The sequence below is a fragment of the Conger conger genome, chromosome 6 (genome assembly GCF_963514075.1).
Source record: "Conger conger chromosome 6, fConCon1.1, whole genome shotgun sequence".
Classification (NCBI taxonomy): domain Eukaryota; kingdom Metazoa; phylum Chordata; class Actinopteri; order Anguilliformes; family Congridae; genus Conger; species Conger conger.
The window spans coordinates 6,980,151-6,997,269 of record NC_083765.1 but is presented as its reverse complement, the minus strand read 5'-3'; the positions used below and the strand labels follow the sequence as shown (position 1 = coordinate 6,997,269).

The window sequence follows — 17,119 nt, the reverse complement described above, 5'->3', positions numbered from 1 at the left end:
GGTACGCAGGTCCCGGCTGAGCGGGGGAAACAGGACAGCCCGTTTTACAGCCATCAATCATCCCGTCAATGTGTTTACTCCAGAGCATTAAAGCATGAAATCCGTACTCCTCGACAGCCCTGCTCTGGAAGATGAGGAAGATAAGATCAGCGCGTGTGCTGGTGGAAAGGCCAGCGACCACCGCCCACCACAAACACGGCCGTCTTCTTACACCGTGGGAGTTTCCCAGGCCTTGGCATCTCCAGTCAGGCGTTCAGGTGCTGGTGAAAAAGGCTCCTGCCATGATTACATTAACGGCATTTGGCGGATACTGCTATCCAAAGTGACGTACAGTTGATTAGACTAAGCAGGAGACAATCCTCCCCTGGAGCAATGCAGGGTTAAGGGCCTCGCTCAAGGGCCCAACGGCTGTGTGGATCTTATTGTGGCTACACCGGCGATTGAACCACTGACATGTTATGTACCTTAACCACTACGCTACAGGCCGCCCGATACGGCTTGATGATTCGTACAGCTATTCTGAGCTATATTTACCCATACTTAACTATGTATAATGTGTTATAAAATGACATAAACTCGCTTGAAAAGGACATATTAGGCAATAGCAGATGACATGTGTGACCCAGTTATCTTCGTCAGGTCTTCATCTGGCTTTTGGGACATATGCATAATTGAACAGCTACACTTTTTAATGTATCTAAACACATGTCGTGTCTGGCTTCGTATGTCTATGGTTTCTGGTGCTTTTGATTTTGCCATGCTGGCAGCTGACTGTTTCCGGAAGCTGGACAATGTTTTATTCATCGATTAATTAATTAATTAAGCTGTGCCTTCCTCTATTATTGCTCATATTGCATCTCCGATAACTTTGTTTAATGATTCATAAATAGGCACTCAGGATGACGCAGTAGCCTTTAAACATTGATGGCTGTGATTGTTTGCCTGTCTGTTTCGGCTGCCTCTGGAGCAAACTTAGGTTTGTTGACTCCAAGGAATGCATTGCCCATGTGTTTGCCTATTCCCACCAGAGTGGAGTGTGACTCAATACATATTCAGTGGCTTCATATCATGCTGAAGTTTGTCCCTTGCCAGTCTCCATGACTTATTTTCTTGTTTTTCAACCAGCCTGAACACTGTTCCTCCAACAATGCTAGCAAGGGTCATATGCATGGCTGAGAGATATCCTCACGGAGATGATAACGTTGCAGAAAGAAGTACAGCGGGAGGTATCCCGAAACGTTGTGTGCCTGGTTTTTTTTTTTTGTTCGTTTTTTTTGTTCTTCCGGAACCAGCCGGTCCAGAAAAGATCTGTTGTCCGCCGCCAAGAAGTCACAGAGAAGCTGGCATGTGAGCGCACCGCGCTGAATTAATCATGCGGGGCTCCGAGCCGGATTTATCCGGCCCGGCCAGGACGCGCTTTGAAGATTACGCCGTCCTCGTGGCCCGTAGCGAGCGGGGCGTAAAGCATCCTGTCACATCGATCCGCACGGGAGCCGGGGAGCTTCTGATGGGAGTGCAGCAGCCTGAGAAAGCACCGCGCACACGCACGCGCGCGTAGGCACGCGTACGCACACACACGTGCAGGCACACATACACACACGCGCATACACGCACACTCTGACACACACACACTCATACTCGCATGCACACGCACGCATACACACATAAAATACAGGATAAAGTTGCACATTTCACATTCTGTCGATTGTGGGTTGGGGATTTGTAGCAGAATTTAGTTCAGTTGCTGAACATCAGATTGGTCAAAGAACACAAAGAAATCTTTTTATTTATTTATTTGATGAAATCTGATATTATCACAAATTTATGTTGCGTGTAGAGTTTTTCAGAAAAAATCTCAAATGTGCAACGCCTAATTTAAAATGTTTTTGACTGAAAATGTATGGATTTTATTTTCTGATTCGATAATGTTTTCAGCTGCTGTTATTATGTTAAATTGTAAGGAAAATAGCTCCCTGTTTAGCTGAAGTGAAATTGCTATGCTGTCTGAATGTGTGAATGAGTTGAATGTGGGGTGCCTTATGCGTATGGCATCTCTTTATCACTGAACGGCACAGTATTGATTGGTACAACAATGGTATCCAGTGAGAAAATGATGCTATGCATTCCACATGAAGACTGTGGCTCTGCTGATTAGGAGAAGCGCTTGTATTACTTCAAATCCGTGCGCTGTCTTCCTCAGCCGTTTGGATGAGCGCTCTAAAAGGCTGAAGCGATTATTGCAGTGCTTTGTCCTGAGCTGTGCTGATAAAACTGCAATAAAATCTGTAAGATTGTTTTATCCTGTAAGTCTCTGAAATAACTCAGTATGCAGTATGCTGAAAGGGGGGAAAAGAGAGGAACAAACAAAATGCAAAAAAAAAGTGAGAATTCACATGTTTGTTGAGAAGGCGCACTAGAGATGCAAATACACATGACAGTTTCAGAACTGAATAATCTGCAGAACATCAATTAGCACATCACTTTTTATTTCATACTACTGAATATGTATGTGCGCACACACACTCATGCATACACACACATGTGCACACACACACACACACTCACGCATACACACGCATGCACACACACACACGCGCACACACACGCGCACACACACACACACACACTTTTGACCCCTACATCACTTTGAAATGTTAATAAAGTTAATAAATGGGCATTTTTGGCATTCTTCCACTATAACATGTATACTATTAACACAAAAATGGCCAGACTTTATTAAAAACGATTATTTTTCTATGTTTTATCTACCCACACCGATAAAAAAACATCTCGACATTTCATATCTACTGGCTTTTTTCAGCCAGGCGCTGGTTCACTATTCTATCGAGCGCTACGTTCAGGCACACACTGCTGGAAAGCTCCTTTTACCCTCCCTACTGTTAGCATGATCATATATGGTCATTTCCTTTGTAGCTATGATGATTGGTGATTGGAGATGAGCTGCTTCGCGAAATCTCATTGGCTTGAGGGGCTGAATTTTGATCAAATAATAATACTCCTGTATACTGATGAAATATGGTAATACTTATATGGTAGTTGTTCATAATCACATTTTAGATGCTTTTTAAAACGCATGTAATTGTTTTTTAGGGTTTTTTTGTTGTTTTTTTAAACACCTGGGTGCATGTGACCCACCAGTTGGTCCCAACTCAACATTTGGGAACCTCTGCTGGATGTTTAATAATCTTAAATGTGACACAGCAATATAAAATAAATGTGTCATCGTGTTAAATTGTACTGAGACATGAGATATGCATTTGAAAATGATTATTGCATCACAATAAGTTATATCTGTGAAATTAACATGCAAATTCATAATTCTATTCTTTATCGGCCATTTTCTCAAAATTACTTTTTTAAATCACTCGGTACAAATTCTCTCAGCTTCCAGGGCAGGCGGATTCACTGAACCTCACCTACTGGTTCTCGGATGGAAGTTGCAGATATTTATTATTTATATTTATTATTTAGGAATTGTGAATATCTTGTTGTCCTTTCATTTTGGGTTGTATTTTCTGTCTATAAATACTCAAAAAATGTAAAAGGCAAAATAAGCTTGTATTAAAAAAAGTTTAGGACTTATATTGTCAAAACAAAAGTTAAACTGACTTTATCCATTGCTTAGATATTTGGTACTGAAATATATAATGAAATGTATGCATATTTTATGAGATATTGCATATTTAAAAAAATTTTTTAAGACAAAGTATACTACAAAACACATTTCTCTTAAGGTGAAGATTAAACTGGAAGAAATTAATGAGGATATCTTTAAAGGAAAAACGATCCTATTCACCTATAGTGTCTCTTCAATATACTGACTAATTACCAATGAGTCTATTCATGTATATAACAGTTGACGATTAGAATCATTATTAATATAGCTTTTTATATCTATTCCTCTTAATTTCTGAAGGAAATGCCACCCGTCCTTGTTTCCGACTGTATAGGAATGAAATTCATTATGACATTGAGTTCTTGAGCGCAACTTTTGTTGATGTAAAGAAAAGTAGGCCTCCATAATCATGTCAAAATAAGAGCAACTTTGGTGATTGAAGATAGTTATTATTTTGACAGAGCTCACTGCCCCATTAAATAGGTCAACCATAGCTCTTATTAAAGGAGTTTTGTCTATCATATCATATTTTAAAATGAGGTTTGATAGATAAGGCCTGCAGCATGATAGATTTTGTAAATTTTCAGCAGTGCTACAACTACAGCGGTTATTCGGTGAGCGCCAGAGGAAAGATACAAAATACTCTTGCTGCAGTATTTATTATTGAGGATGTAACAGTTAGTAAATTTCTGCTTAACGGCCATTTGGATTAATTAATCTGGCATGTCCCGTCCTCAATCAGCGCAGCCACTTTGAATTGAGTGGCCTAGCAAAGCAGGGCACATATCACCAGAGACTTCTTCACCTTAAGATATATATTTGTTGTGTGGAGATCAACGTGAATCACACGCCCGCCATCTTAGACTGGGCAATAGGCCTCGTGCCTGTGCTAATCGCCACGATATAAAAAAGTGCTTTACCGTCCCCCCCGTTCTTAGACTGATATACTCCAGTACCTCTGAATGGCCCCATCCGAATTACTCCTGGGCTTTTGTTCTTGGATTAAAAGGACTGACATTTTCAACCCGGGACATATCTTTTAAGGCTGACAGGCGTACAATACCTGTCTTAGGTGCAGAAACAGGGTATGTCTGTGGCTCAAACCTGAGGGAAATCGTGCCGGAGCCATGTCGCTGAAATGGACGGAGCTGTGTCGCGGGTGGTTTGTGAACCCGTTATTTTTCAGTTGCTTCTCTCTCTCTCTCTCTCTCTCTCTCTCTCTCCATCCAGCGGAGCGTGTTTATTTTAGTTTGGGAAACAGCGAGGCGACGGCTCACGCTATCCCGTAACCGGCGGCATTTTGTTTTGACTGAGCTCACCCTCTTGTGTGACGGTGAGGGAGTCATAACATTGCAGAGCGGAGCCTGAGCTCCAGGTGTTAGCCTGTGTGTGAATGCAGGATTTCACACACTCACATGTGGGGACATTTTCATTTGAATAATTATTCATTTTATTTTGTACGGCACTATGGATCTGAAACTGCCTTACCAAAGGTGACAACAAGTGCAACAGAGTGCATTAAAGATAGAATAGGTAAGATCTTTGTGTTAAAAGATTGTTAAAAGTTTGTAAATCCCTTCCTATCGTTGAAAAAGGCTCACTGACATGTTGACTCACCCTTGCCTGTGTTTATAGTCCTTAAATTCGGGTTTCAAGATATACAGTTGACGCCAGACACTGAACCAAAACATTGTATAACTGTGCAATAATTCAAGCTCATTGGTTGAACGTTGGTTCTAATTGCGACAGCCAATGGCGTTTAAACGTCAACGTGTTTACAGAGAAGGGGGAGGGATAAACAGTGTTGTGGTTTTGAAGGTGTTTGTTGCAGCTGTTCCTCTCTTGACCGTTAGAAGTCCGTTAGAAATGACCTATTGTACCTTCAGGACAATAGTGAATATTTATTCACCGAAGATACTGAGAGTGGACGTGATGAGTGACGCTGGAGTGGCAGAGATTGGGGCAGGGATGCGCTTGTCTAGCCCAACTCCCGAGGCTGTCTGCTGGGGACTCCGGTCTGCGGAGCCCCCGCATGGCTGGACATGTGGAAGCCATTTGAACCTCTGTGGTTTTCAATGGAATTGCTATTCATAACACTGGGAGCGAAAAAAGGAAAAAAAAAAAAAAAAAAACGGGGAAAGAGAAGTCTCAAATTGCTGGGGCCACTTGCTCCAGGACTCTTAGCGCTGTTTACACCAGGGCCGGGTCCTGAGCGGCCGGGCTCTTTTTCGACAGCGTGTTTAGGTTCGGCGGAGAGGAATGGCGATGTAAATCTACGCGTCGAGCACGGACGTGGAAAAGCGGACACTCTGTCACAGGCGATTAGGGCCGGGCCTGTGATCTCCTGCTCAATTTGCATTGTATTATACAGTTTAGCCCCATGCGCCACCTCGCGCATTTAACCCCGCATCAGGGAGATCGTGTGTCATGCCCGACTCGGCCAGGGCAGATGTATTAGGCCCTTTACGTCTTTTACATCTTCATTACAGACCACATGATCTTGGCTTCTTTTGCTTTCTGTCATTTATTTTTGTCCTTCATTTGCCGTGTGGGGATCATGTTTAAAGAGACAAGGGGTATGATTAAAACTGGCATCTAAAAATAAATGATAAATCAAGTCTAAAAGACGACTTGTAATGCGCGGTAATAAAATAATTGACACAAATGTTATTATATATGAATATATTTTTCCTATCTGCGCATTTTATAATTGTATGGTTTATGTTTGGTTCTTACCGACATCACTCCCACAGCTGTTTAAATTGTATAAGCGTGCTGATAGACAGCCTGAGGACTGTATTTAGACAGTTCTAGGGCTGCAGGAACCAGTGTTATCTGGTGTCGGGCTGGGTAACTGGGTTTGAATGTCAAATGAGGCAACAAAAGAAAGGATCCCATTCTGCAATCTGAGGGGAAAAATGCAGTAGCGGTCATGTATTTTCTCACTGCGCTCTTATTGAGAAGCGGTCAACGTTTGATTGACCGTGTTTTAATGGTCCATTGGTCATCCTCGCTGCTGGTCAATACATCGCATCATTATGATCCTCGTCAGTCTGGTCACGGAGGCATAGATCAGGGGCATATTGAATGGGAGATGACTTTGTCAATCACACCCATAATCACCCACGTTATCTTGTGCATTTATCATGTGACTACACACATCCGTGCTAACGACATGAGATAAAGATAATACAATTCAATTATAGCTGTGACATAATTTAGGATTAGTAATATAATAATAGAAATAACCACCCTGTCGTTTTTTTTCTTTTTTTTACCATGTGATTGCTTGACTGTCGTTCAGAATCAATGTTGGCCTTGCGGTCACTGTCTGTGGAATGGTATCGATCACTGTAATTACGTGGTCAGCCCACAAAAACACACTCCTACCAATAACGGGGTGACCGCACGGGTCACTGCCTACGGGGGGGGAGAGGGGTAACTTTCACGGACGCCCACAGGTAGGCGACAGGGCCCCACTGATATTTTTTAATTTAAAATGTCTGCTCTCAATATAATGAAGCATGTCTAATCGCGACGGGAGGGCACTGCTAATCAAACCTCCGTTGGCGATTTAATGAAGGAGGACCGCGGAAATCCGGCGATCCGCGCCTTTTCTCCGCCGGCTCAGTGATCTCGCCCAGCCAGCCGCCTGTCTGGAGCGGGGCTGGGTCACCGCGATTGGACGTGTTGCCCACCTGGAGCTGATTCGCCCCTCTCTCTCTCTCACACCCCGGAAAATTGGCTCCCTGCGCAGTCCCGGCCTCCATCAGTGGGGCCAGTTAATTAACCGGACAGAGACAAGATGGATGCTATTTCAGTAACTCTCCCTGACTCACTGCAGTGCTCCAAGCCTAGTGTCGACGGAGACAGCCCCCTCACTAATTTAGCCGGGATCAGTTATGGCCACCACTGCTGCACTTCATTTGATTTACATCAGTTTTTTTTGGTTTGAATCAGGGAGCAGACAGGCCACTCTCCTTTCATATTTTTAGCTCTGTTCAGACAGGGAGACAACAGAGAGGGCAACAGACAGAGACGGGATGGGTCAGGAAGAGTGGGAGATTCGCATAAGGCTCAAGACACTGCTGCCCTGCACTCTGCCTCTCAGCAATGGACACCAGTGCTAAGTGAAGCGAAGTTACAACTAGCCCGGCGATGCTGTGCTGTGATTTAATGGGAAGGTGTCCGCTTGCTTTTATGCCGGAGAGGGGAGAAGATATTTAATTCAGGGAAGACGTCAAGGACAGAATCGTTGCTTCTTCTTCATCTTCATCTTCTGCTTTCGTCTCCTTTGTGCCCTTTCTGCAATATGAGCTGCTCTGAACTGCAGGTGGTCCCAAAAATATCCAGCAAAAAAAAAAAAGATTTGCATACAACATAGACATGCGTCTGGGGCGGGTAACAGGGGCGGAGTCGGTTTGGTAGGTGGAGACCGGCAGTTGGCACTGGCGTGCTCTCCGTGAGAGGAAGTGCTGAGGACAGAGTCTCTTATGTTACTGCGCACACAACAGGAAGCAGGAAACTCCTGATAAAGGATACTGGTACTGACAGCCCATTCATTGTGGCTGGGGGCCAGGAAGATGTGAGATACAGCACTGAGTCATTACCATTCACTCAGTCGCTGAGGACGGGCTGTGATGTCACCTCAGTGACAGCCAATCAGCAGCTAGGTCTACCTGCCCTACATCACGTTCATTCAGCAGATGCTCTTATCCACAGAGAGTTACTGTGTGAGAGAACGTAAGGTTATCAACCTGTGTTTAGGTTTCAGAAGGAAAGGGTTGATGGGGAAACCCTTTTTTCGTTCTTCATGGAACCCGCAACTTCGGTGTGAAAGCTCCCACATTGAACAATTTTTTTCCCCTAACCCTTGAAGGGGCATACAATTCCACTGAGGAGACACCGAGGAGCTTTTTGGAGCCGTTTCTTTTGAGATTACTGATGTGAGAAACTTTTGAAGACCACACCATCACGAGTACTACATGTGCTTTTGCTCACACCATCCTTAGTCCAAACACAAATGATAATACAAAATATAACACCCCTCACATACACAATAAAACATTTAGAGCAAAGATCATAGAGTCATAAAGCAAAAAAAAAAAAACATAAAGCATGCTATAACTGTCATAAAATTATTACATTAGAAAAAAAGTGGTCAGGGATAAGAGGCTGTAATATAGATCATGAGTACAACCAGATGTACATGATGACAGAAAATAATCTCATCTGCAAAGATTGATTCAGGAGCATGTGGCCACATTAGCCATTCGAGAGCTGTTGTTCAACGGTGTCCAGTGATGACGTAAAAATGTATACTTTCATGCTTTCCATTCAGGTATTATCTAAAATGATGGATTTCTCTTTACAAGTCACTTTGGCCAACGGAAACGCTGCTTATTGCGTTGTGACCTCCAGCGCGTAATGCTAACGGAGGTATGACAGCGTTATTGTGGGTGGCATTGTCACTGCCTTAGAACGTATTTCAGGTAACCCGGACAACCGTATAGCCCCGACAGATAGCGATCGGACTTCATACGACACGGCCCTAATGGAACTGTGTGCTCTTCACCGCAGACGGACAGTGATCGGTTCTGCGATGTCAGATCAATCACGGGAAATGGCACAGATGCCACTTAGAAAATGCTCCACAACACAAGCCGGTCAAAGGAGAATTTGTGTAATAAAGTGTTCTTTATTGTTGTGAATACACAGATTGCTTCACTGGCAGCAATCACCCATTTTTTTCAAGAATGTTTTTCCCTTTGATTTTCCCCCCCAAAAATTTTATAAATAAAAATAGAAACTCGTACAGTAAAAAAAATACAGACCTTAAAACAACAATCGCATAAAAAAAAAAAAAAAGGCCACCCTTGCGTTTCAGTATCGCTTTACCTAATATGATCCAAATATTAGACGTCATGTGCAGAGATCAATAGTCTCCATTACAGCTGATGGATTTCACATCACATGGTCTGCATGGTGCTTAACCGCTGGCTCTGGGGCAGTGGGCACCCCCCACTGGCTCTCGGCCGCCTCTAAGCGCGGTGCTCTTCTGTTATTGGACGGATATTGGCCCGGCTCTGTCCCCGCGTATTGTCTTTTAATAAGTCGCAGGTGCAGAATCGCGTTAATAACCCTGCTGATTGCTCTGCCGTTAATTGTTTCTTAGCAGATAGAGCTTGAAATGAGCAATTAGTTTTAACCATCAAGATGAATTTCACACCGGCATCTGCCCGGAATACTAAAGTAAACCCAAACGGAACGGCGAAAGCGACAAAAGAACGATGAAATCTACGGCGCGTCTGTGCAGAAGCTCGCAGCTCGGGGTGTAAGCACGTGTTTTCCTTTCGACTGCAGCTACTATAGAAATAACAAACGGGAGAGTAAGAGTGTTCGTCGGTGTCTGTCTCTCTAAAGTAGCACTGTTATGTATGGTCAAACCCATCAGAACATGCAGCATGATATGCTGTGGTAGGTTTGGTTTAGCTATTCCATCTCCGATAATCAGTCAATGAAGCATCCACACAACCAACCAACCAATCAACCATTCAACCAACGAACTAACCATCCAGCCAGCCAAACAACCAGCCAACCAACCAACAACTAAATAAATATACAAATGAATAAAGCCATCGGTAAGCTGAAATACTGGAATGGTACCAATGTGATGAAGACAAAAATGTAGGAAAGACTCTTGTTAATGCTGGTTTTTTCCATTGTCCCTCAGCAGTTAATTGAGCCATTAAAGCAGCGTATTACTCTGTTGACCCCTCACCTGGTTTCCCCGGGTGTGAGTTTGTTACAGGTTCCAAGGTGAAAGCGGGGGCCAGCTGTCATTGTGGCCCCGCAGGGATCGGGAGTGAGATCCACGGGTTAACCGTATAATTGAGCTCGGCCTCGCAAGTGGCAGAAAACGGCCCCTTCTGTGGAGGCTTCTGCTGTATGTCCAGTGACCTGAACCAAATGTGCGTTGATCAACGGAGAGAAGCACTTATCACGCTGGACATAGTAAATACAGAACATAATTACATTGCACACTGCGCTCACCGCGTTATGAAAGGACAGTGCCTCAGTCAGGGGGAAAGGCTTAAGCAATTACATTTCTTGAGCAGTTGGCCATTGCTGCATTTGCATAAACATGTCTCCTATTTTATTAGACAACTAAAATATTTAACACAGTCTCCCCATTACATTAAGACGTATAAAGCAGAGCTCTTATTTTACCGTTCGTATAACGACTGATAAGAAGCAGTCCTCCTCTCCATTTTTCTGATGGTGGAGTGAACTCATGAATTGTTAATCCTGTGAAGAAGAGACGTCTCCTTGAATTTGTTGGGGTTTTTTAGGCCACTTTTCTTGTACATTTCTCCACTTGTCTTCCTGCACACCGCCCTCGCGGGGGCAGAGACTGTTTATGTGCGATCTCCCGGCGTATAAATCGCCGTGTCTCCACATCGCCCCCCCACCCCCCCCCACCCCCACCCCCCCATCCACCGGTCACTCCTTCTAAAATAACGCAGGACGAAATGCACTGGGTCAGCACAACTGTAGCCACGAGTTGAATTAATGGATTAGACGCCTGCCCCACATGGAGAACTGGGTTCCTGACCCTTTGCGAGATGCTACAGGGGATTTGAATTGTTATGAGCATACCTTGTCCATTTTAGCTGACTGCTGTGTATTTAAATGTGATTTAATGCAGTTGGGATTGTTGGTGTAAGCAATAGTCCCGTGAAAGAGAACATGAAAGGCATTCATACATGTATGGATTAGCTACTGTGCAAGGTCCTTGACCTTGGAGCCATCTAGGACAAGGGTGTCCAATCTTATCTGATGTTGGTGTAGGTTTTTGCTTCAGAACAGCACTAAGACACCTGACTCTTCTTATCAAGATCTTGATTCGAGAGCATGATTAGTTAATTAGTAGAATCAGGTGTCTTAATGCCGGGCTAAAACAAAAACCGGCACACACACACACACACACTGGCCCTTATCAGATTAGACTGGACACCCGTGCACTAGAAAGAGTTGTGGATCCATTGCAGTTCCTGAAAAAAGGCTGATGTCCTTGGTAGCTTCTGGTTTTCTGAGAGTATTTGGCTCAACCCCAGATTTTACCATTCTTTTTTATACTTCTTCTCCCTCAGTCAGTCCTTTGAGTTTAAACTTTTTGGGGAAAGTTTGCAAGCTTTGCTGCTCTACCTGTGTTGAAATGCCTTCAATGACCGGCCTCAATGCCTTCAGTTGAAAAACAGGATGATGTGGAGGTTTATCTGCATGACATATTTCCCTGACATGCTGAGATTAGTCATGACTAATGTTAGCAAATTATATCAAGTCCTGTGGTGTTTTGTATTTTTCATGTTTAAGGCCGTGTTTCATTTGTGTGATTTCAGTTCTGGGATGTCAGTCCTAGCTTGACGGGGTAATACTGAGGTGATGCAAGTGAAATCATCTAATGACGGGAGCTGCTTATGAGAGCTAGAGACCGCAACACATCATTAATTCAGAACTATTTCATGAGATGGGGTTGACTGGCCGCTTTTCTGCATGGATGTTCAGACATGTACCGCCTGGCATGGCTACGGCCTCACACAACACTCATCAGCACTGGAGGCCTTTGTAATGACTCACAGCACGAACAGTCTTCAGACTGCGCAAGTTTTCATCACCAGGTATCACCAGCACATTACACTCCACTTGGCACGGGCACTCTTGTCCAGTCACGGCAGATGTCTCGTTTGGCGAAGGGAGTGTCCGTATGCACTCCATAATTCCACTGGTGTGAGATTAATTTGTTTTAGTGGTGACAGATATCCACATCATGCTTATCCAAGTATTCAAACTATATTGGGGAAAAATCAAGGAACAGTTGACAGCGAGCTTACTGTTTCCCAGACTCGGGGTAATGGGAACGTTCTTTGGCCAGACCAATAGTTTTACTTTTTTACTTTTTTCTATTCTCTCTAAAAATTTGTTGCATTTTCCAGTTTGTATACGTAAATATTTAATAAGATGAATAATGAAAAAATGAAAACGCTTTCCTAAATTGACTCCCCCAGCCTTAAGGAAGAGTTGCGTTGCTGTTACTGTAGATGAAAAAGAAAGGATAAACAGTGTCGCTGACAGTGTGTGTTTGTGTGTGTGTGTGTGTGTGTGTCTGTCCTTGCAGGCCTGTAGAATAGAAGCTGGAAGACCCCTGGTAGTCTCGTCTGCTTGGGGGTCGATCAGGATGGCAGAAGCTGGTGCCGGAACCTCCGCGGGGGCCATGTTGATGACACGTCTGCTGCTCTACGCCGCCCTGCTCTCCCCGGCAGTGCTCGGTAAGCTCTCCTCTCCTCTCCTCCTCTGGCTCTTTACACCCCCACCCACCGGGAGTGTGCAGGCAGACCAAGGGGCAGGGGTCTCCAAGTGCTTCTAATAAATTGAAAGTGGCTGGGTTCGCCGCGGCTGCAGTTCACCCTCGGCAGTTGTCTGAGGGGAATAAATTAAGACGTCTGAATTCAGGAAAAAAAAAAAAAAAGAAAAAGGGGGAGAAAAAAAATGATAAAATTAAACACGAGCTTTGGGGTCGGGGGCCGCGGCCCTTGGCGGCGTTAATTTTCATTCCGCCGGTCTGTTAATGGAGATCTGAACAATCCAGTTGTGTCGGGCGTGAGCGGAACGGCCATTGTGCGGCCGTGGGCTTCTGTGAGGCGACGTCGTCTCGTCGATGCGTCTCGTGCCCTTCGACGCGCGCCTCTATTGATCCGCGTGTCGTGACGTTGTAGAATGCGATCCCGACTGACTCGGCATGCAAAGTGCTTTCATACCGCAGAATGAATGACAAACACTTATAGCGTGGTTATGATACATAGAGCCCTTGATACACGTTTATACTGTGGTTATTACACAACTAGTCCTCAATACACATTTGTCGTGTAATTGTTACATACCTAGCCCGCAGTTGATACAGGTTTATACTGTGGTTATTGCATATCAAGCCCTCAGTGCACGTTTATAGTGTAGTTATTACATATTAAGCCCCTTGATCGATACACGTTTATACTGTGCTTATTACACGTCTTTCCCTGTTTTTAACTGTGCCGGTTCAAACAATCGAGGCCTACAGCCTTTGGGTCGCAAGCCCATTTCCGTAGCCATGGCTATGCCTGTGAGGGCTAATCTAATGAGCGTTTGGCTACACTGAGAAGGGTGTAGTCAGTGTATCTCTGCAGTGTGGCTTTGGCTTCACAAGAGTGTTTTAAAAAGCCAAGATGTCATGGGTAGGGAACTGTGGTTGTGACCTAAAGGTTCCTGGATCGATTCACAGGCAACACTGCCATTTGAGTTAGGTACTTAAACTGAGTTGCTTTAGTGTATATACACCTCTATATATGGGTATTACATTAAATAATGCAAAAGGTTGTGCAGGTCATGCTAGATAAGAATGTCTGCATACAACACAACAATATAATACTTGGTAATGGCTTGGTTTTTGGTTTGGGTTTAGTTTAGTGTCAGTGGTATACTTGTGGTCTGTGCTTATATGGTAATTATGTCAGTCATCTTGTGACAAGATGTACGTGCTCAGTCATTACATTGTAGTTAACATTTAAGCACATAGTCATTTATCAAATTAATACAAACCACAAGGCAGGATTGCATAGCAAAACTTAGTTTGAATATTGCGGTCATTTAATTTGAGCTGGCATAGACTTAGTTGTGCTATTAATAGTTTTTTGCTTGGATCTTTTTGCTTTTATCTTGGTGGGAATGTGCTAAAAACTTTGCAATGTTACCTTGTAATTAACTGAACTTCCACCAGAGTGCATGCGTTGTCACACCGAAACAAATAGCAAGGTAACAATTCCACTGAAGTGAAGAGGCTGCTTTTGCTACCAATGTGTTTATCCTGCACACACACACACAAACACGCATGTATACATGCATGTGGACCCATATGTGCATGCGTTAACACTTTCACACATGCGCGCACACACACGATCATAGGTGCATACATGTGTGCACGCACACACACATACGCACATACATGCATGTACACACATACATACATTAACACAAACACGTTATGACACACACACACACACACACACATTAACACATACGCAACCACACACACATTATCACTCACACACACACAACCACACACACATTATCACTCACACATACACATTATCACACACACCCACTCACACACACACATTATCACACACATTACCACTCACACACACACATTAACGCACACACACACACACTCATAGTAACGCAGGGACTGGAAGCAGGCCTCTCTCTGCGGGATCGTCTCTGTGCGGTGTGACTCTTAGCAGCCTGGCCTTTGATGCATATGGAGAGGAGAGCTGTCCTGGTTGGAGATAATCCTATTACCGTCTCCCATCAGCCTGTCCTTTGTGAAGGAGAGAGCGCTCTCTCCTGCCTCAGCGTGGCGCCTGACCGCGGCCCCATGACGCAGTTTCGTCGATACGCGCACATCAATATCTCTACATATGTCTCACCATATCAAACAGCCCTGCGCTCACAGGGAACGGGGGGAATCGACTACCCCCACCCACCCCCAGGCCACGGGAAATAGTGTAAGTCCAGTTGATTGCATATGCAAGACAAAATGGCAGAAGTAGTAGTGACAGCTGTTTGCAAGATCAATTCATAATTTAAGAACAATACAAGTGTTTTTCAATTTATAGGCTTGTGGGCTTGTGTGTGTGTGTGTGTGTGTGTGTGTGTGTATGTGCGAAAGAGTCTGCGTGTGTATGTGTGTGTGTGTATGTGCGAAAGAGTCTGCGTGTGTGTATGTGTGTGTGTGTGTGTGTGTGTGTGTGTGTGTGTGTGTGTGTGTGGAAGAGTCTGTGTGTGTATGTGTGTGTGTGTGTGTGTGTATGTGCGAAAGAGTCTGCGTGTGTGTATGTGTGTGTGTGTGTGTGTGTGTGTGTGTGTGTGTGTATGTGCGAAAGAGTCTGCGTGTGTGTATGTGTGTGTGTGTGTGTGTGTGTGTGTGTGTGTGTGTGTGTGAAAGAGTCTGAGTGTGTGTGTGTGTGTGTGTGTGTGTGTGTGTGTGTGTGTGTGTGTGTGTGGAAGAGTCTGAGTGTGTGTATGTGAAGGTAAAGGGAGAGAAATACTAGGTATTCATAGAGAGAGAGCGAGCGAGAGAGAGAGAAAGAGAAATAAAGAGACAATGAAATAGAGAGACAGAAAGAGGCACAGACAGAGACAGCTATAAGGTATTCATAGCCAGTATATTATTTGGGGGTTCAAGCAATAATAGCTTGCATGTCAGTATTTCCCTGCAGTGCAGAAAGAAGCCGGGAGTGTACTTTTGCATCAGGATAAAATAGCATATATCAAAGCATCAGTATGTAAAGGTATTCAGTCCATGGCTCATGAGATGTGCATTTGCCCATGGCAGTGTGCGGAACGCTCGGCTCAATCCGTGTTTCATTCCAGAACATTCTACACACGGGCAGAGCGGGTAATTGACCATTCAAGCAGATGTCTCTGGAGACGCACCTGCCCCTCTCTAACACCCCCTTTCCCCCTGAGACACACACACACACATTTACACACAAGCATATGTGCACACACGTACACACGCACCAATGCCTTCCTGGCCATTTTAAGGGCAAGATGTGTCAAGACCAATTTCAGCTGGGACCACGAAGAGCAGGGAGGATTGTCATGGTTTCCATTGGCCTAACAGAAAATAAATTTGCACATGTGCATCTGTTTGTGTGTGTGCACATGTGTCTGTGTGTGTGTGTGTGTGTGCATATTGCATATATGATAGATATACATGCAGTGCATTGTGGGAAAGGTGCGAGAGTCAGTAGTAGCCCTTAATACCCTCAGAGCTGTTTCGCTGTAATTCAAACACCGCTCTAATTGGGAGGCTTAATTAAGTAAGTGGTCACACCTGTCATGTATGCTCTGTGAGTGTGTCTGAGTGCGCCTGCGTTTGTATATCTGTGACAGAGGAGTGTTTTGGCCACAGGCAAAAGAGGAGCACGCAGCTTGTGTCTTTGCCTGCCCTTTGCGGTTGTTAATTGTAATAAAAATTTAAATTATAATCACGACATAATGGAAAAAAAAGTTGGCATTTTATTTTATTTTATCAAAGACATTAGCCCATCGTGGATTTTATCCGCTCGTGATGATGACAGCCGACTCGTGGCTGAGCGGTGACACACATCGATCCCCTGCGCCCCGTCACATCCTCTACCCTCAGCGTGGTGCGGGCGTGATGTAAACGCTACACACGCTACATGCTGGGAGACATGGCCATGAAGCACCGTCTGTTTCCTTACTCCTAGCTGTGAATGTTCGCTGTGCCTTCTTCTGCTCTCCACATTGATGACGTGTAGCCGTTCCCTCCAGTGCGACCCTGGCGGTGTAAACGCTACCCGGGTGCGCAGAGAAAGACGAGGCCATGAACGCCATGCGTTTCTGTACTCCGAGCTGTAA

The 17,119-nt window shown here is 44.4% G+C and overlaps 1 protein-coding gene across 1 annotated transcript in view; it reads left to right on the top strand.

Annotated features, from left to right (window-relative positions):
- adgrl3.1 (adhesion G protein-coupled receptor L3.1) overlaps positions 1–17,119 on the top strand; it is a 202,425-nt gene that overhangs the window by 18,577 nt on the left and 166,729 nt on the right. Inside the window, exon 2 of the mRNA XM_061244330.1 lies at positions 12,816–12,966. Within this exon, the coding sequence (XP_061100314.1) occupies positions 12,876–12,966 (91 nt within the window). The 5' untranslated portion in view covers positions 12,816–12,875. The remainder of the gene's footprint in view (positions 1–12,815; positions 12,967–17,119) is intronic.